Raw genomic sequence first — 20,802 nt, 5'->3', positions numbered from 1 at the left:
CTCAGTAGCATTGAGGAGCTTAAAGAGAGCCTTCATGTACTGAGGAGCACGCACGATCACTGGCTCTGACGAGGAAATGGACAAGTCTGGATACAGCTTAGAGTCAACAGCAGCGTTGATGAAACGGAGCCAGTTAAACTGCAGAGAGAGGGAGGGAGGGAGAGAGAGAGAGGGAGGGAGAGAGAGAGATGGGGGGCCGGAATAGAGAGGATCAGACTCTGGACCTTGGCTTGTGTGTATTTTAGAGTAACTGCTGTGAAGGTGGTATGAAGCCTCGGGAGACTCCCACCTCGGGGATGGAACGTTGCAGTCTGGACAAGGTGTATTTGTTATACATGTTTTCACTTGTGCGATTCTCGAAAGGAATCACTATCTGCACACAAAGATGACACTCGATTATTCACTGAACCAAAATCCCAAAGTGCAACGAAGACCTCTCAGTCCTCTCTGTGCTGTCTGGTTATAGAAAAGAAACACAGCCTCTGTGATCTAGAGGATTTGTGAAGTGGTCACACACCCGGGCAAGCTTCATCTCAAAGTCAAGCACGTCTTTCATCTGTGTTTCTGCATCCTGCTCTTTGGCTCCCAACATGACCGACGTTTCCACCATCAGCCTCAGAAGAGCCTCTCGGTTCTGTGCAGTGACACAGCAAGGCTGTGGTTAGCTGACCATGGCAGGATGGCACTACACAACCAGTAATGGAGTTTGAATACCGTTTGGGCCTCGATGGTATCGGTGGTGTAATCTTCCCTGGACAAGACCAAAGATGCCTGATCCAGCTACACATAATATATGCATAATATAGATTAGTCATACAAAACATAGATCAGTATATACATTGGGGTTGCCCATCATCAGAGTTGAGTTATAATCCAGATCTGACACTACACACAACTGATACGGTTCTGACCATATGCACACCTGATCCAGTTCAGACCCTACACATACCTGAATCAGTTCAGACCCAACGCCCATCTGATCTGGTTCTGACCCTACACACACCTGACCTGATTCTGACCCTACTCACACCTGATGCTCAGGGCATACATCGTCATGTTGATATTGAAGGCAGGTGTAGTGGAGCGTATCTCCAGGCCCAGAGTTGCCCATGCTGCTCTGTCTGATCAAAGTCTGGACTTTCCCACTGCCTTGTCTGATCTATGTTGGGACTCTCCAAAAGCCCTGTCTGATTCCACCCTCACCTTGAAGATGTACTGCTGTGAGTTCTTGTCGTCAGCTGACACGTAGAGGCGCAGCAGGACGGACTTGCTGTGCTGCGTGCGGATCTGGGCGAGCGTCTCGAGCAGGTCGAAGGTGCGTGCGTCCCAGCGGGCGTCCACACCCAGGGCGTCGCCCAGCACGGGCCAGCGCAGCTCTTTCTTCCTCAGCTCCTTCTGCAGGGGTTTGGCGTCCAGCTGCTCCAGAGCGTCTGGGGGTGACCACCGCGTTGACACGCCGGACAGACCAGGGAGAGGGGAGCGTTATGAACACGCACACGCTGGCATACGCTGGTATGTGCTGTGTGTGTGCTAGTTTGTGCTGCACGTCTGCTAGTGTGTGCTGCGTGTGTGCTAGTGTGTGCTGCGTGCGTGTGTGCTAGTGTGTGCTGCGTGCGTGTGTGCTAGTGTGTGCTGCGTGTGTGCTAGTGGGGGGGGGGGGGGCACATATACTGTGGCATGCACTCACTTAACATAGGCCCACGTAATCCCACAATAACATGATATTTGCAGTTGGTTTATAAAAAATGCTAAAAAAGTCAACAATAAAAGCTCCAATAACAAATGATAGTCCAATGATGAAGGTAATTTAAAAACCAAGACAAGTGTTAGTTTGTGCTTCACGTGTGCTGCGCGTGTGCTAATTTGTGCTGCACATGTGCTAGTTTGTGCTGCGCATGTGCTAGTTTGTGCTGCGTGTGCTAGTATGTGTTGCACGTGTGCTAGCTTGTGCTGTGTGTGTGCTGCACATGTGCTAGTTTGTGCTTCACATGTGCTGTGCGTGTGCTAGTTTGTACTGTGTGTGCGCTAGTTTGTGCTGTGTGTGTGCTTCATGTGTGCTGCACGTGTGCTAGTTTGTGCTTCACGTGTGCTGCCCGTGTGCTAGTTTGTGCTGCGCGTGTGCTGCCCGTGTGCTAGTTTGTACTGCGCGTGTGCTAGTTTGTACTACGCGTGTGCTGCACGTGTGCTAGTTTGTGCTGTCCGTGTGCTAGTTTGTACTACGCGTGTGCTAGTTTGTGCTGCGCGTGTGCTGTTGCACAGGTTCCACTCACGCTCGTTCATGCAGGAGCGGTACAGCACCTTGGCCTTGCGCACCGCCTCCAGGTCTGTGTCTGCGTCGGGCTGCTCCAGTAGCTCTGACACACAGAACATGCCCTCAGTGAACACACCATCAGCGGGCAGACCCATCTCCACTTATTGGGCCAGGCTTTGGGTTGGATATTGTACTGAAACATTGTACCTAAAATGTAGCACAGATCTTTACCTTTCAGCTTGAGGTCCACGTTCTGTCTGAGCCAGGGGTAGATCCCGTAGCTGGAGTAATCCTCCGGGATGGGGTGATCTCGGAGCCAACCTCCACATGCATACCGGTAGAAGTCTTCACAAGGAGAGACAGTCGGGTCTATTTTCTTCAGGATTGAGCCCGCTGCAACACAAACAGCAGTGATGGTGGTTTGTGATATATGGTGCTCATGGTGGAGTGATATATGTAGGCATGGTATGAAGGATGTGCAGAGCTCAGGGGCAGGTTGGACATGCGGGACATGCGGGCATGCGGGACGCTGAAGGAGTGTCTACCTGCTTCGGTGCACTCCACGGTTAGGCACATGTCCTCACCACCTGCTTTCTGTGAGACTAGACAGAAGAAAACATGTCAAGCTGTTAGAGCACAATGTATCAATGTCTTAAAAAGAGCCTCACACAAACACACACACACACACACACACACACACACACACACACACACACACACACACACACACACACACAAAATCATGCACACACACACACACACACACACACACACACACACACACACACACACACACACACACACACACAATCATGCACACACATACACCCTGCTGCCCTCGCCATGTCATGTTCTCGACAGCTGTCTGCAATGTGGAGATCATGTTGACCTAATGTTTCATGCTTCACTGCACACGTACCAAAAGTCAACCACACACACACACACACACACACACACACACACACACACACACACACACACACACACACACACACACAAAACAGACACACCTACACTACACATCATTTAATGTGTGAGCATTACTCAGGTATATATTGTTTGATATTCCTGCATATCAACTGCTTCCAGCGTAACACTGACCAGTTCTGATCTGTGTGTGTTAACCCAGACCAGTTCTTCTGTCCACTGATATGTGTGTGTTAACCCAGACCAGTTCTTCTGTCCACTGATATGTGTGTGTTGTGGAATTTCTGCTTTCCAACTGGACAGCACATGACCACAGCATGGAGCAGAACACCAATTAGAGTCTCACCCCAGCGTGAACAAACCTTAGTATACCCTGACTCACAACAGTACTGTGTGTGTGTGTGTGTGTGTGTGTGTGTGTGTGTGTGTGTGTGTGTGTGACTACATTACATGCAGTCAAAGAAGGTCTGTAATTATACAGCTATTTCACCACAAATATTCCACCCTTCAAGACCCAAAAACAAGGGCAACAATAACAATAACCTCACATTTGCAACGTCTGCATTCTACCCTTATTGAAATTTCCTTTCCTTAACACACACACACACACACACACACACACACACACACACACATACACACACACATATTGTTTTCCTTCCTTGAGTATCTCAAAGCCTTCAAAATAAGTGTTTAAATCAAACCCTAAAGAGATATGTATTGCTAAACCATGCTCTCTCTGTACTGCCCTGTGCTAATGACAGCCTTCAAATCCGCTGTGTGTGTAACTGTATACAGCGCTAAAATAATCTCACACACGAACACACATCCAGAAACCAGCACAATATTTCCCACGATGCCCCATGCTGCACACGTGTGTGAATACATCTGCCTTCAAAGATCTGGAGGTCAGCTAGCAGCCATGCTCCCAGCACAGAGAATCTCATATTTTATTGTGTACATTATTGTAAGCACTGTGTGCATTGTGTGAGTTATATGAGCACACAGTGAGTATTGAATGAATGCTGTATTGTGTAAAAACTGGACGAATGTTGTGTATGAGTTGTGTGTGTTGTGTGTGTGTGTGTGTGATGCGTGTGTTGTGTGATCGTGAAGGTGTTCCACTCACCAGCGATGACTGCGATGAGCAGGGCGAGACAGAGACACATGGACAGAGTGAGTGCAGCTTTCATCAGCCTGCCAGGGGCCACACTCTGCTTGGACTCGTTTCCTCCCAACATCTCCATCTCCATGCTGGGTGGCTGCCTTCACTCTAGCTGAGTTCCCTCTCTCTCTCTCTCTTTCTCTCTCTCTCCTGCAGGCTGTGACCCGGCTCTACCTCTCCAGAGCAGAGATGAGCGCTGATACACCCCGAGATCCTAGGTGGCTGGACGGCCGGCGTGAGCGGCTGTAGGCCTCTGCCCTGGTGGTGGTGGTGGTGGGGTGCAGGTGTCGGGGCAGGGCAGACACGCCGTGGTTGGCTCTCACCGTTCAGCTGGTCACTGCAGGCCAAAAGGAACAAGCGCAACTCTCCACATGCCAAGAGAGTGACAGAGCCAGTGAGAGAGAGAAGGAGCAAGAGAGAAGGAGACTAATACAGAGGAGGGGGAGGGGATGGAGGGGGCGAGAGAGAGAGGAAGTGAGGGAGAGAGAGAAGGAGGGAGAGAGAAAGAGAGAGAGAGAGAGGAAGTGAGGGAGATAGAGAAGGAGGGAGGGAGAGAGAGAGGAAATGAGGGAGAGAGGGAGCGAGGGAGAGAGAGAAGGAGGGAGAGAGAAAGAGAGAGAGAGAGAGAGGAAGTGAGGGAGATAGAGAAGGAGGGAGGGAGAGAGAGAGGAAATGAGGGAGAGAGAGAGAGAGAGAGAGAGAGAGAGTGGACCAGAAGTAGGAGGAACTTCTCCCCATCTAGTGTTGTGTTGAATGACTGCAGCCCTTAACTAAGGCTTAATTATACACAGCAAAGTACCATGGGTGGGATGATTGTGTGTATGTGTGTGTGCGTGTGTGCTTATGTGCTCCAGGTCTGGCATTGCAGACTTGTGGCCTGTGTGTGTGTGTTTACCTCAGGTTTGCCTCAGGTCTTTGTGTGTTGTGGACATCTTGGCACCTGTCCACTCTGAATTATGGACATAATGAGGGACAGGCCCGAGGCAGAATCATACAGCTTTCCTTCCTAACCTTATGTCTGTAAACAAAAAACAGGAACATAATGTGTTTGTCCACAATATGAAGAATATGATGCTAGTTTTCTTCAGGGATTACAGTAGCTTTATTTAGCACAGAGTCGGTGAAAGAAATGTGTGTGTGTGTGTGTGTGTGTGTGTGTGTGTGTGTGTGTGTGTGTGTGTGTGTGTGTGTGTGTGTGTGTGTGTGTGTGTGTGTGTGGGATGGTGATGAGGGGTGGAGGGTTGGAGGATTTCTCACCCTTCATTTAAAAGTGAATAATGTTATGATCAATGATTATGTTTAGAAATTATTTATGATCAGTGATTATGTGTATGGTCGTCCATCTATTCTATTTTATTTGGAGTGTATCTTTAGCTATCTAGGATGAGCAGGTCTGAAATTCAAAGGAAATCTTTTGTCAAGCATTTCCTGTGTTTCCTGAACATTTCCTGAAAAAACTGTCAGGACTTTAGTTAAGGAGAAGAACCGAGTCTGGAAGCAAAATCAGGCCAGTGTGGGTTTCACACTCATTTGTTTTGTCATCGATCTCTAAGCCCACTGCTCCTTGCTTCCACACTGTGAGGTACAACATGCGTCTTTTGTAGATCTGAGGTGTCTGTCAGCTGTGGCTGTTTCACCCTTTATCTCATTAATGATGATTAATAATTCATGTTTAGGGCAACAGCAACAGCTTTAATTAAGGGAGATACACTTGAAACTTTTCAGCACATTTTTAACATGCTTAAAATGAACAAGAGATGGAGATGCCAGATGGATGGATTTTCTGATCATGTCAAAATTTAAAGATCATATCAAATTTAACTATACAAAGGAAAACAAATTAATTAAAAATAATTAAATAAACAAAATGAAGCTCTAGGGACATCTGATGAGAGTCTGTGTTCTGTGTGTGTGTGTGTGTGTGTGTGTGTGTGTGTGTGTGTGTGTGTGTGTGTGTGTGTGTGTGTGTGTGTGTGTGTGTGTGTGTGTGTTATGTGAGAGCTGCGTTCTGTGTGTGTGTGTGTGTGTGTGTGTGTGTGTGTGTGTGTGTGTGTGTGTGTGTGTGTGTGTGTGTGTGTGTGTCTGAGTGCACACACTAGCTCTGCCTTGACCACAGTTGAAGGGCTCACCAGATCAACAGGCGGGTCCAGCAAGAGTCCATCAAGCAGCAGGTATAATAATGTGTGATGTGAGAGAGAGAGACACACACTCACTGATAGACACAGCGTGTGTGGTGTGTGTGTGTGCGTGGGAGAGGGAAAATGTACACACACAATTCCCAGAATTTTATAAATAAACCTCCACATATGTGTGTGTGAGGATGATTTAAAATGAGAACAGATCCCTTGAAGAGACTTCTATCCCACCATAACCTGATTTCATTCCTTTACCTTAAATCCCTTAAATCACACAAGGGTTTCTCTACATCAGAAGTAAACTCAGCTTTACTGTGTTTTATTGTGTTTACCACCCTTTGCAGCTAGAACAGCTTCAAATCTTCTGGGAAGGCTGCCCACAAGGTTTAGGAGTGTGTTTATGGGGATTTTTGACCATTCTTCCACATGCACGTTCGTGAGGTCAAAAACTGATGTTGGACAAGGCCTGGCTCTCCGTCTCTGCAGTAATTCATCCCAAAGGTGTTCTATCATGTTGAGGTCAGAACTCTGTACAGGCCAGTCAAGTTCATCCACACCAGACTCTGCCTTTCATGTCTTTATGGACCTTGCTGTGTGCACTGGTGCAGTCAAGTTGGAAGAAGAAGGGGCCAGCTCCAAACTGTTGTCCAAAATGTCTTGGTATGCTGAAGTATTCAGAGTTCCTTTCACTGGAACTAAGGGGCCAAGCCCAGCTCCTGAAAAACAACCCCATACCATAATCCCCCCTCATACCAAACTTTACACTTGGCATAATGCAATCAGACAAGTACCGTTCTCGTGGCAACCGCCAGATGGAGAAGGACGATTCGCCACTCCAGAGAACGTGCCTCCACTGCTCTAGAGTCCAGTGGCAGCGTGCTTTACACCACTGCATCCAACACTTTACATTGCACTTGGTGATGTATGGTTTGGATGCAGCTGCTTGACCATGAAAGCCCATTCTATGAAGTTCTCTGCGCACTGTTCTTAAGGTCATCTGAAGGCCACATGAAGTATGGATGTCTGACCCCACTCCGTCAGTTTACGTGTCCTACCACTTTGTGGCTGAGTTGCTGTCATTCCCAAACACATCCATTTTCTTATAATACAGATGACATGTGGAATATTTAGGAGTGAGGACATTTCAAGACTGGATTTGTTGCATTTTTTTGTTTGAATACTTTTGACAATGTAGTGTATCATCGACATGATGATACAAGCTCAACAGACATTGTTCTCTTTCAGGTTCTTTGAGGAGACCTTTGACCTTAATGTTGGTCATGGTTAAATATGACTGATAGTGACTTCAGATAAGTTACTGCATCAGTGCATTCATGAACTTCCCCAATGATGATAAAATTATGGAACCCTGGCGGTCAGTGATTAAGTACAGACATAACTGTGTGTCAACTGTGGCCAATGAATGCACATAGAGGTGAAAGGTTACTGGTCCTAAAACAGCCTTTGAGGGACACCACACAATGGTGTTTAGAGTTGCTCTTATTGACTGTGACACAGTACTCATGACTGGACAGAGACAGACTGCACGTAGTGAGACAGGAAGTAGAGCGTGAAGCGCTCTAGAACTGCTCTGCTCACAGGTCGCAGAGAAACCGACTATGTGTCATTTCATGTGGATCAACCTGGTCATTCAGTGCCATCTTTGTTCTCAAATGGAAAAAAAAAAACAAATGGAAAATGTGGAGTTTTGACGGTCATGCGATGTCCCCGACTGTCAGCAGGTCTCCGTGGAGTGTTATGACTGTAATGTCTAATGACACGAGCACTCACTTTTGCTGTTAAATGACAGCTCTGCCCTGCAGCTCTGCCTCGCACGGCAGACTGCCAACCAGCTGCGTCCGCTGCCAGCCAAGGAGACCACCCTCAGCACACGGCCACCACGCACGAGAAACCAGCACAGAGCTATCACCACTCGGGGAACACAGGTCTCAGAAATCAAACAGGAAACGCTGAACACAGAAACCCTCATGAGCAGGCCCTCGGTGATGTGTTGTCTCCTAAGGCGGAGTCTGGCAGAAGAACACATACTCGTGCTATTTTCTGGTCCTGGGTGGGTTAAAACATAGGAGGCAATTTGGCTTGGCTGGGACTCGACTCCTCGTCTAACTGGACATAAATATCCAGTTAAACTTTCAGACTGCCCACCAAAACAATTACCTTTAGTCTCATGTGGAGTCAGCTTACTGTGCACAACTCATTTAGTGAGTTAGAGGGAGGCAAACAGTTAGAGGGAGGCAAACTTCACAGGCATAATGCCACTGACCAGGAGGGTAATAACTTCTACAATAAGCAAACATGATCAGTGATTTGCAAGGAGCTTCCACAACCCAGCCTCCGCTTCAGGTTTGATCCTGAGTCAATGTTCACGTGTTAGAGTGATCTCACGTGCCCTAGGAGTCAACGTTCACGTGTTGGAGTGATCTCACGTGTTGTCGCAGTAAATGCTCACGTGTTGGGGTGATCTCACGTGCCCTAGCAGTCAACGTTCATGTGATGGAGTGATCCCACGCACTCTGGGAGTCAATGTTCATGTGTTGGAGTGATCTCACGTGCCCTAGGAGTCATGTGCAGGTGTTGGAGTGATCTCACATGCCCTAGGAGTCATGTGCAGGTGTTGGAGTGATCTCACGTGCCCTAGGAGTCAACGTTCATGTGTTGGAGTGATCTCACGTGCCCTAGGAGTCATGTGCAGGTGTTGGAGTGATCTCACGTGCCCTAGGAGTCATGTGCAGGTGTTTAATGTGGAAAACAAGCATGTCCTGAGTCCAGGGAATTCAACCAGGTCCATTTTAGAGGTGTTATAAATAAATCAATACATACATACATACACCTAATGATACAGAGCTTGTCTATTAAAGACCAGAAATTTTATTTATATATTTCAGAAACAACCAGATGATGGATTTATGACTTGGCCATTAGAGCTTTGTCTAACCCTAACACTGCCACATCTGCACTCACACATCATTTTTGTTAGTTTCTGTTATGCAGGAATGTTCATAAGCACAGCGGGAATGCAGGAGATCTCCCTGGAGACTGCCACACACCTGTGCTTCTTACCCTAACCCTAACACACCTGTGCTTCTTACCCTAACCCTAACACACCTGTGCTTCGTACCCTAACCCTAACACACCTGTGCTTCTTACCCTAACCCTAACACACCTGTGCTTCGTACCCTAACCCTAGCACACCTGTGCTTCTTACCCTAGCACACCTGTGCTTCTTACCCTAACACACCTGTGCTTCTTACCCTAACCCTAACACACCTGTGCTTCGTACCCTAACCCTAACACACCTGTGCTTCGTACCCTAACCCTAGCACACCTGTGCTTCTTACCCTAACACACCTGTGCTTCTTACCCTAACCCTAGCACACCTGTGCTTCGTACCCTAACCCTAGCACACCTGTGCTTCATACCCTAACCCTAGCACACCTGTGCTTCGTACACTAACCCTAGCACGCCTGTGCTTCTTACACTAACCCTAACACACCTATGCTTCTTACACTAACCCTAGCACACCTGTGCTTCGTATCCTAACCCTAGCACACCTGTGCTTCTTACACTAACACACCTGTGCTTCTTACCCTAACCCTAACACACCTGTGCTTCGTACCCTAACCCTAACACACCTGTGCTTCGTACCCTAACCCTAGCACACCTGTGCTTCTTAGCCTCACACACCTGTGCTTCTTACCCTAACCCTAACACACCTGTGCTTCGTACCCTAACCCTAACACACCTGTGCTTCGTACCCTAACCCTGACACACCTATGCTTCGTACCCTAACCCTAGCACACCTGTGCTTCTTACCCTAACACACCTGTGCTTCGTACCCTAACCCTAGCACACCTGTGCTTCGTACCCTAACCCAAGCACACCTGTGCTTCGTACCCTAACCCTAGCACACCTGTGCTTCGTACACTAACCCTAACACACCTATGCTTCTTACACTAACCCTAGCACACCTGTGCTTCGTATCCTAACCCTAGCACACCTGTGCTTCTTACACTAACACACCTGTGCTTCGTACCCTAACCCTAGCACACCTGTGCTTCGTACCCTAACCCTAGCACACCTGTGCTTCTTACACTAACCCTAACACACCTGTGTTTCGTACCCTAACCCTAGCACGCCTATGCTTCGTACCCTAACCCTAGCATGCCTGTGCTTCTTACACTAACCCTAGCACACCTGTGCTTCGTACCCTAACCCTAGCACGCCTGTGCTTCTTACACTAACCCTAACACACCTGTGCTTCTTACACTAACCCTAACACACCTATGCTTCTTACAGTAACCCTAGCACACCTGTGCTTCGTATCCTAACCCTAACACACCTGTGCTTCGTACCCTAACCCTAGCACGCCTGTGCTTCTTACACTAACCCTAGCACACCTGTGCTTCGTACCCTAACCCTAGCACACCTGTGCTTCGTACCCTAACCCTAGCACGCCTGTGCTTCTTACACTAACCCTAACACACCTGTGCATCTTACAATAACCATAACACACCTGTGCTTCTTACATTAACCATAACACACCTGTACTTCTTACGCTAACACACCTGTGCTTCTTACCCTAACACACCTGTGCTTCTTACCCTAACCCTAACTCTAACCTTAACCGTAACTCTAATTCTAACTCTAACCCTAACCGTAACTCTAACCCTATTCCAAGCAGGAAGAGGCACTGCCCTCCCACTCCTCCCCAAACACATGCCCTCGTAACACCATCTCAGCAGGCATCCATTACACTGCTAATAATAGATCATTTATACTGCCGGGGTAAATTTATGCATGTCGCATGTTTACGCAACAGCAAAGGGTTCTATATGGAGAAGCATGCGTCCGCACACACTCAGTCCCAGACAGGACAATGAGGAGATCCCTAAAAAAAACCTCACTCATCACATATTATTATTATCATGAACGCAGACACATGGAGAAAAAACACTGAAGATAGACATGGGAGGAATGGCCTGGCAGACAGTCTCAGAGAGAAGGCGTGGGTAAGGTGTGGGTGAGTGTCTAGCCAAGCATTACATACTGCATTTAGAACTGTTTCTGTTCCTGTGTAAATAACAGAGACGTTGATTAAACGTTAAATGTTAGGGAAAATACTCTAAGTGCAGAACAGGTTAACACATGTGCAAAGTGAGTCAGGGACACACACACACTTTCAACCACAGTCAAACATTTAATGGAATATTTAATGGAATTATAATGGAAGATTCCTGTGAACAAAAGATCCAACAGGAAGTGCAAAGAGGCAGAGTAGCATGTGGGAAACGATGTGTGATCCCACAAGAGCCAGAAACAATGCGAATACAAACGTGTAATCTTCCTAAGATTGCCATAGGATAAATGCACACACACACACACACACACACACACACACACACACACACACACACACACGGGCTGCCAATGTTATTCGATCTTCCTTCTCCACCCAGAGCTCACGCGTGTATAATTACGTCCCTCTGAAATAACACAGTTTGGCGGGTGACCGTGGTACAGAGCTGGGGCGGGGGGCGTGTCCTAACCGCACACTCCACCCTGGGAGGATGTGGCCATTGAAGCCCCAGAGGAGGGACCCCCTGAGCACCACTTACAACTGTCAGACCATTATACGGGACGATCGCGGCCCTAGACGTGGGCCTCCAGGGCGGGAAGAATAGTTCCACCAGCGTGAGTGTAGGAGGAACCATCCAACACAGGACAAGATGAGTCACCTTGGAGCTTCCTGTAATATATCATCTAGTAGCAGACAACTATACAATAATCATACATGTCTACAGAATCACATCACCATGACAACAACTGGGTGTGAGTTGACCAGTATTAGAGAGAGAGAGGGAAGGAGAGACAAACAGACTGACAGACAGACAGACTTGGTGCATTGGACTGATCTTCAAACACATCACAGCATGTGAGAAGGCCCTTATTATATCCCTGGCACATGGTTATTATTTGAAGTTTTCAAACTTTTCAATCCTCTGGTACTTTGTAAATTTATTGTTAATTTTGTTACATTCTATATGGGAATATGCTTCAATGAAAGTCAATTTTATGGATCTCTAATCTATATCTAATCTAATCTAAAGCACAGCAAAAGTTTCATATCACATCTTTAAAAAAACACACACAGAGTGACGGACACCCACATGCTACATACCTTTTACACAAATTCTCTTCATGCTCTTGCATGGCAAACTGACATACTGGAAATGACCAAAGGAAACTTGTGATTTCCTCTCTAGCCAGACTGGGGGGCTCAGTGATAGAAACACTTTATTAAAGCTGATCAAACTTGTCCTTATTCCGTTTGTGGGTGTTTATCTAGGTTATAACCTGTAGCCTCGGGTGGCAGTAGGTACAGAATAACTAACTACAATCCTGTATGGACGCTTGACAGCTATAGTGATGGATTATGACAACACTGCAACCTGGTGGTGGACATCAGTCACTGCGAGTCTAAGCTCCCACATGAAACTCAATGCCAGGTAGCCTGGAAAGCTTTTATCACTAAAGAACAACTATGTAGTTTTGTTTTACAATAAACACTGTTTCATTTGCTAACACTGGCAAAAGGAAATTTCCCCATCATAAAAATGTATGCAAGGGACAGTTTTTACAACAGGGCTATCGCTCTGTTAAACTCTTAAAACATTTATTCGGGCACCGTGCAATATATAGATTCAATTTCAATTAAAGATGTTAACTTTATTGGGAAATGTGCAACAACAATGCTGCTTCTTCTGTTTTGCTTGTTCTTGGTTCCGACTATTCTATTTTGCTTCTTAAATCCATTTTATTATATTAGTGTATATAGCATATTTGTACCATGATGGAGGCTGGATCCCATTTTCATTGAACAAGTGTACATGTACATTGTGCAATGACATTAAAGTATTCGTATTGGTAACCTTCATTACCCCTTACTCGTATTTGACTACATTACGAGTGCTTAATGCCTTCACATCAAATCATGTGTCAGAGGTATCCTGCGGCACTTCTAAAATGACAACCTCGAAAAACTACCTCAGGGGTTTTTAAGAGCTCTCAGAAGTCATCACAGCACAGAAGATTCCCTCAGAAGCACAGGCATGTTGGAACCCTCTCCACAGCACGTCATCGTCGTCATTATTGGTCAGATCGATAACATCAATCACATCCAAGCACATCTCCAGCCACAACACGCTTAACGAGGTCAGAGAGCACTTCATCTTCATGTGGGGGGTGTAGAGAGGTGTTGCATCATGGGAGAATGTACAATGGGTTCTATGCACCTCTCTGATAAGATGAACTACACACTGAGGTAATTTTGTGGGCACAGACCTGTGCTGCCTTCTCATTGGCCATTTGCTTCAGTTATTAACTGGTGTGTGCACAGTCCATTAAAAGGCCTATAATCCAGAGGGCATATTTACGACCTTATAAAGGCCAGAGAGAGAGGAAATGAGGAGTCTGCTACACCTCTGAAGGTGTCGTGCCACACCCCTATAGATAGCACGTCTGCCCCCCCCCCCCCCCAACATGCCTTTAGGCTGCTTCAGAAAATGAACATCCCATACCCCCTCACAACCCAAATCAAATACAAAAAGAAAAAAAACAGCTATATGATTTTATATATTATTATATAATATATATTATATTCTGACTAACCCTAACTTTGAACAAATATCACAGTGTGGATGCAAATGCAAACATAAGAGACACCGGATGAGAAAGAACAGAATGAATTAACCTTTACTGCAAGTACAACAACAACAACATATATGACATATACATTAAAAAGGGAGAATAAAACCGTGTGTGTGTGTGTGTGTGTGTGTGTGTGTGGTACAGAAGGACACTCTTCACAGGCACTAGGTTAGACATCATGGTGCACAACGGGTCTCCCCCGAGTAACCCCGTCTTCCCTCACAACAGGCTGCCCTGGTGCCTCACCAACCACAACACGTCAATGTGGTTCCGAGACAGAGGCCCACCACTGCCCTACTGTACTCCATTAGCCTTAGTCTGCATGTGTTGCATGCTGGGAGTTGTAGTCTCCACCACTCTGCTCATATCACACATCTTACTCATCCGAAAGAGTCACTAAAACAAGCCCCTCCCCCAAAACGATGCGATTGGAGGAGGCACCCGTCCGTCATCGCGCCGTGACCATCCATAATCCCAGGGCTATGTTTGCAGCCAATAGGGCGCTTCCCCCCAGCAGGATGAAGAAGCCCAGCAGTTCGCGGCTGTTTTTCTCCGGGATCAGCTTGCCGAGCGACGCCTCCAGGAAGGCGGTCAGCATCCACTGGCCGTCCAGAGCAAAGCACGGGACGGCGTTCACCACCGCCAGCGCCCCCGACAGCGACACCAGGTATCTAGCAGCGGTCAAGGACGAGAACCCAAGAGGAGAGGGAGAAAGGGGGCGGAGTCACCAGGAAAACGTCAAGACATGCCAGTGGAAGCTACCTGCACATGTATGCTGCATTATAATAGACTAGCGCATACTACATTACATTACAAACATAGATTGTGAAGAGGAGTGTGAACTGTGACAGCAGCCAGCAGGAGCACAGGAGGTGGATTAATCCAGCAGGGGAAGGATACTTGCACAAGGTTTCCAGCATGACGGGCAGGTCGAGATGGAGGAAGGCCAGGCGGGGCACAAAGTTGGTCAGGCTCACTACGGGACAGAACACAACACCATCACTACCGAGCAAGCAGGCGGGCCTGCCCAACACGGGCTTCGCACCGCTGTGCGGCTGACCTGAGAACTGCAGGTGGGACGGGTAGCCCACAAAGAGCATGTCCTCCTTGGGTGGATGCTGGACCCGGATCAGCCTGGTCTGGTTCTCCAGGGAGGGGATTACACACAGGCTCGGAGCCGAGCCTCTCTGGCAGTCCGTGTTGGTGTGGCACGTCCAGCTCGCCTGGATGGTCTTTCGAGCTGGCAGGCAGGCATACTAGAACACACAGAGGCAGAGGATGTGATGGAGAAGCTTGTGTGTGTGTGTGTGTGTGTGTGTGTGTGTGTGTGTGTGTGTGTGTGTGTGTGTACCTGTCTGCTCTCTAGGTCATTGCTGTAGGTGAAGCAGAGGTCGGTCAGGCTGTTGTTACTGCAACACTCCACAGTCCCATCCAGGCGCTTGTAAGCTACAGAGGGAGGAAGACAACATGTTGGAACAGCTGTTACTGGGCCAGAATGGAGGCTCGCACTACGGCCCACGAGTTTGAGATGGCTCAATCTGCACTCCTTAAACAGCTACATTTAACCGACTGCATTTCTGGATAACAAAGCTTTGACCAGTCATCCTCCCGTCCTGTCTGTCTCCGTCCCTCTCCCCGTCCTGTCTGTCTCCGTCCCGTGGGCGAGTACCTCTGTCAGCAGCGTGGTTGAAGTGCAAGGAGGTGACGTCGACACAGTAGCCACTCTGGGGTTGGCGGGTTAGCTGATGGAGGCATGAATGCCAGTCCTCCACCCCCCGCACGGCACAGTCCTCCACCCAAGTGACCAGGTCCCCCACAAACAGCCCGCGGGGCCCGCTGGACGGAGAGCCCTGCGGCAAGAGACGAGGATCAGCGAGGCGATACAGCGGAGAACCAGCCAGTCCAGAGAAGACACGCGTGCACAAGAGACGATGTGGGCCAGATGTGTAGTGACTGACCTCCACCACGTCCGTGACGAGGGCCCCCACGCCGGTGTAGTAGAAGGGGAAGAGGAGGAGAGGCAGCAGGAAGAGGAAGCACACGGCCACCACACAGAGGATGAAGTTGTGCCACACACCTGCACAAAGCGCAGCACCTCATCTCCATATCTCATTCACTTTTGCCAAACACTAGTTATAACTGCACACAATGCAATGGAGCCGTCTCAATCAGAGAAAAAGCATGAGTGTTTGGCTCCATCTAGTGGCAGAACAGAGAACTGCCTTGAGGGGATCTAAGAGCACGATGGAACCAAGGAAACGTGCACCGGCGCCAACATACCAGCACAGAATATCCGCAGCTGCTGCACAGGTGAGATGAGGTTCAGGTGGGTGGTGAACAGGTCCACGAACGCACCAGGGTAGATCACAAACATAAACATGCCAAAGCCGTTGAGCCTCACCTGCTCTCTGTGGACAGCAGAGTGAAGAACAGGGGACAATGGCTGCTGTTACAGGAACAGCGCAGTAGCTTTTTCCAACTCACTAAAATACACTTCCTACTACAGCTAGCGAGAAGTGCATTTTATTACATGTACAGTGTACAAATACAAGTATAAAACTGAATTGACTTTATATTCACAGAAGCATTTATATTTTTCTATGAACTTTCACTAGTACCATGACTGTTCAAAGCAAGGACTACCAATCCTATATAATCTCACCTCAATGCTGCCACCCCGTGGCCAAACTCATGTATGACCCCACTGACCAGAATAGCAACAAAGAAGTAGGCGAGTTGGCTGACAGGCAGATTCACACCAGGCACCTGAAACAACAGTAAAGGCATGTCTCAAACGCCTGTGTGGAATAAACATGCTCTAAAGCTCACTGGTGTGGCTGGTCTACAGGTACAGGTGTTGTGTGACCCTTAAATACAGGTTATGCTAATGGATGAAAGCCTGGCATGCAGCCATTGATTCTGCTCAACAGGAAAGAGACAATGATGAGACTATGCAGAGATATCGCATGTCCGTCTACTCCCCACTCGCTTAAAGCAACTCAGGTTGCTCAGGTTACATTCTGTCAATTTCATACTCATCTACAAATGAGGTGTCTGGGGTATCCCTTCACCAGACATTGCTTGAAGTACTTTGGATGCATGCCAACACTCTCTTCCTGTGTTGAAACGCTAGTGAGTAAAAACTGCTTGAATACTTTATATATCAGAAGGGAAAGGGCAGAACTGGAGAGAATGGGGAGTGTGTGCAGCCCTGTGGGGACGTGTGTGGTAGAGCAGCCCTGCGTGGGACGTGTGTGGTAGGCCAGCCCTGCGTGGGACGTGTGTGGTAGGCCAGCCCTGCGGGGACATCTGTGGTAGGCCAGCCCTGCGGGGACGTGTGTGGTAGGCCAGCCCTGCGTGGGACGTGCGTGGTAGGCCAGCCCTGCGTGGGACGTGTGTGGTAGGCCAGCCCTGCGGGGACATCTGTGGTAGGCCAGCCCTGCGGGGACATCTGTGGTAGAGCAGCCCTGCGGGGACATGTGTGGTAGGCCAGCCCTGCGTGGGACGTGTGTGGTAGGCCAGCCCTGCGGGGACGTGTAGAAGACCAGCCCTGCGGGGACGTGTAGAAGACCAGCCCTGCGGGGACGTGTAGAAGACCAGCCCTGCAGGGACGTGTAGAAGACCAGCCCTGCAGGGACGTGTAGAAGACCAGCCCTGCAGGGACGTGTAGACGACCAGCCCTGCAGGGACGTGTAGAAGACCAGCCCTGCAGGGACGTCCCACTTACCACCACCTGCAGCACCTGCTCGTGGGAGCCCTCAGGAGTCTCGGTCATCATCTGGTTGAGAGTCTGGAGCAGAGTCCTACCCAACAGCACCACAGAGCCAAACATGGCCACAATCCCAAACACCATCCCAGCACTGAACCTGAAGACAACGAACACACACACAGTTGAATTCTTATCTACGTTTATAGCATTTAGCACATGCTCTTGTCTAGAAGTATTTGACAAATCTGCTGAAATGCTTTGTTACAAAACACAGCCTACATTACAGTCTAAACTAGACAAGAAGCTTAAAGACTAGGTGAACTATACATATAAAGCATGCACGTGCACGCGCGGCGTTTGGTCGTACCACATATACAGCGCGCGCGGGTTGAGGAGCGCGCATCGCGCGAACGCGCGGTTGAACACGCTGGTGTGCCACCGTATGTGGAAGGGAGACAGAGACAGACCGCTGGAGGACAACCAGCTCTCATAGCTGCTCCTCACCGAATGGGACGACTACAAGTACACAACGCAGACGAGTTGGTCATCTCAGCAAATGAAATATGCTTCGTTTTCAACACGTAATTGAAACACTAGCCAAACAAAAGGTTTTAATTATTAGAAGGTTTAAAAGGTTATATTCTCAGCAGGTTTCTCTGAACGTTGTATCATGCTTAACTAATCAAGAAATTGCAACATTTAATTATAGTTTGGGGGATATTTCCTAACAGAACTACAGCAGCATCTAATAGCTAAACTAACTGAATTAAATAAATGATTAAAAATCAAATACATCGTACGACCTAATTCATAAATATTCTAATCACTGTGGAATATCAGTTAATGCTTGATTACTAGGTAATTACTAGATACAAGCAATCCGTGCAGTAGACTCGTTAGCATGTAGCTTGTAGCTTACCCTGAGCAGGGTGTCCACAAGATAAACCGCGCACCATCCTCCTAGCACACACACAACAACCGGTATAGGAATCATGGCAGTGACAGGTACGTGCGTGTCAGGTTAACACAGTCAACAAACTACAATTAGCAACACATGCTACTAGAAAACGAAAGCGGAGACAAAACGCTCGTGCACCAAAACCATAAACAAGAGGTGCCGCTTCCGTATCTGCGTCATCAATGAGCGCCAAACGCATTACGGAGAAGTTTATGCGCCGCAAATTTATGCAAATTATGCAAATTTAATATTCGTAATACCGTAACTTTTGTACCATAGACTGGCTTGAACATCGATTACTGAAATTTCGGATTAACCAAATCCTATATATGTCTTTATGCCATTGCAAAAGATAGACATTTCCGAAACAAATAAAGAAACATAGTCAAATACATGTGAGTATGTAAAGTACAACTTTACAAGTCTACGTGATATGGTGATATGGTTCATCAGGTAAGAAAAAAATTGAGATTAATTCCTGTACAGTTTATGCAGCCCTAACTACAAAAGAGATGATTTTTTTACACCAATGTATCTCTATTTTGTATGGGAGGTATTTCCTGCCAATAATAAAACTAAAATGAAAACACGAAAATGAAAATACCGTTTTGCCATTTCTTTTTCCATACATGTGTGAAAATATTATGACAAAATTAAAAATAAAATGAAATCACTTAATTTGCAATTTAATTTTTCACTCGAGCACGGGTCATATGTGACAAATATAAAATGAAAATTAAAAAGGAGGATTGGCGCTACCTGCTGGTGATTTTCTTTTTCATTTTCCACTTTTCATTTTCTTTTTCCACTTTTCATTTTCGTTTTCAACTTCACCAGCATGCAAATACATGTAAATGAACAGTAGGCGCAGCTACAACTACAGAACCTCCCATGAAATCCAGAGAGGGCAGCACACAGCAACATGGCTGACGTTTTACTAGAAACGGCAAATGAGATTGTGAGGTTGGCGAATTGCCAGATTATATATTGCTTAGATGTGAAGTAATCTTGCAGGTTAATACTGTTGTATGTCGGAATATATGTGAAGTGGTAGAACGCTTAGGGTCTGGATCGGGGACCATGGAAAACCGCCCAGTGCGAGGTCAGCTTAGGTTGGACGTTGCCGAAGAGACAACACTGAAGTTGGTTACTTATTCGCAGTTTCAGATTCGTTTGGCTACTTATTCGCAGCTCCTTATTCGGTTCACGATGCGTGTTTACTGCGCACTTTGTTTAAAAGAGATAGATTAAACAAACGAGCATAGGAGCATACATTAAGAGGTTATTGTTTCCCATACTGATTTTGTGAATGTAGAAAAAAATATTAAAATATAAGAAAAGCATTCCTTTTTGTAAAATGGTTTCTATTTCAAGTCGTTACAATTGTATGCAATTTGTACATGATTATGGAATTCGTCAGTATTTCTAACGTAAGGAAACATTCTTAGATTTGAAAACTAAAAACACAGAAATGCTGTTCTAGAACACAAATCAATCGGAAGAAGATATACCAGCACACAACATGGCATATTGAGCAGTGAACGAATTTAAAGGGGCAGTTTCAGAGGCTTATTGAAGGCCTTATTGATAGTGGACCAGAGAAATAACAAATGAATCATAAAGAACAGGTCGCTCCCTAAGAGAGAAACCTGATTTTAGCCTGACCCTACATAATTTTATACCTCAAATCTAACTGGAAACATGGCATATTGAGTAGTTAAGCACACAGGTGAAATGGTTCAGAGGCAAATTCAGAGGCTTGCTGCATGCCTATAAGGTGTCGGGCCAGACAAATAACACATGCATCATACATAACACGTTACTATCTGTAAGAGAAACCTGATTTTGTCCTGGCCCAGCATCATTTTATGCCTCAAATCTAACTGGAAACATGACACATGCAGTTGTGCACACAGGTGTAATGGATCA

The 20,802-nt window shown here is 47.1% G+C and overlaps 2 protein-coding genes across 2 annotated transcripts in view; both read right to left on the bottom strand.

Moving 5' to 3' along the window:
• The window catches only part of phex (phosphate regulating endopeptidase homolog, X-linked), an 18,393-nt gene extending 13,364 nt beyond the window's left edge, over nucleotides 1-5,029 (bottom strand). Inside the window, exons 1-9 of the mRNA XM_077012686.1 lie at nucleotides 4,308-5,029; nucleotides 2,797-2,853; nucleotides 2,483-2,644; nucleotides 2,271-2,354; nucleotides 1,204-1,430; nucleotides 715-780; nucleotides 518-634; nucleotides 290-373; nucleotides 1-138 (exon numbers count right to left, since the gene is read on the bottom strand). The exon at nucleotides 1-138 is cut by the window's left edge and continues 5 nt beyond it. Of these exons, the coding sequence (XP_076868801.1) occupies nucleotides 1-138; nucleotides 290-373; nucleotides 518-634; nucleotides 715-780; nucleotides 1,204-1,430; nucleotides 2,271-2,354; nucleotides 2,483-2,644; nucleotides 2,797-2,853; nucleotides 4,308-4,431 (1,059 nt within the window). The 5' untranslated portion in view covers nucleotides 4,432-5,029. The remainder of the gene's footprint in view (nucleotides 139-289; nucleotides 374-517; nucleotides 635-714; nucleotides 781-1,203; nucleotides 1,431-2,270; nucleotides 2,355-2,482; nucleotides 2,645-2,796; nucleotides 2,854-4,307) is intronic.
• A 9,203-nt stretch (nucleotides 5,030-14,232) lies between these two features.
• mbtps2 (membrane-bound transcription factor peptidase, site 2) lies at nucleotides 14,233-19,067 on the bottom strand. Its single transcript, XM_077012685.1, has 11 exons — nucleotides 18,835-19,067; nucleotides 18,283-18,431; nucleotides 17,934-18,072; nucleotides 16,869-16,972; nucleotides 16,487-16,614; nucleotides 16,165-16,283; nucleotides 15,876-16,056; nucleotides 15,558-15,652; nucleotides 15,267-15,462; nucleotides 15,107-15,182; nucleotides 14,233-14,877 (listed from the first exon to the last, which is right to left on the bottom strand). Exons 1-11 carry the CDS (start codon nucleotides 18,907-18,909, stop codon nucleotides 14,655-14,657), a joined length of 1,485 nt encoding a protein of 494 aa, XP_076868800.1. The 5' UTR covers nucleotides 18,910-19,067; the 3' UTR covers nucleotides 14,233-14,654.
• Nucleotides 19,068-20,802: the final 1,735 nt, after the last annotated feature.

Source organism: Brachyhypopomus gauderio, chromosome 7 (genome assembly GCF_052324685.1).
Source record: "Brachyhypopomus gauderio isolate BG-103 chromosome 7, BGAUD_0.2, whole genome shotgun sequence".
Taxonomy (NCBI): Eukaryota; Metazoa; Chordata; class Actinopteri; order Gymnotiformes; family Hypopomidae; genus Brachyhypopomus; species Brachyhypopomus gauderio.
The sequence above is the reverse complement of the archived record's forward strand: the minus strand, read 5'-3'. Positions and strand labels throughout refer to the sequence as shown.

What these genes read in the sequence shown, in the direction of transcription:
- mbtps2 (XM_077012685.1), bottom strand. Translation starts at nt 18,909, where the DNA reads ATGATTCCTATACCGGTTGTTGTGTGTGTGCTAGGAGGATGGTGCGCG. An exon ending in CAACCACGCTGCTGACAGAG is followed by an intron (nt 15,653 to 15,875) that starts GTACTCGCCCAC and finishes CTCCCTCTGTAG; the next exon opens with CTTACAAGCGCCTGGATGGG. An exon ending in GTCCCACCTGCAGTTCTCAG is followed by an intron (nt 15,183 to 15,266) that starts GTCAGCCGCACA and finishes TCTGTCCCGTAG; the next exon opens with TGAGCCTGACCAACTTTGTG.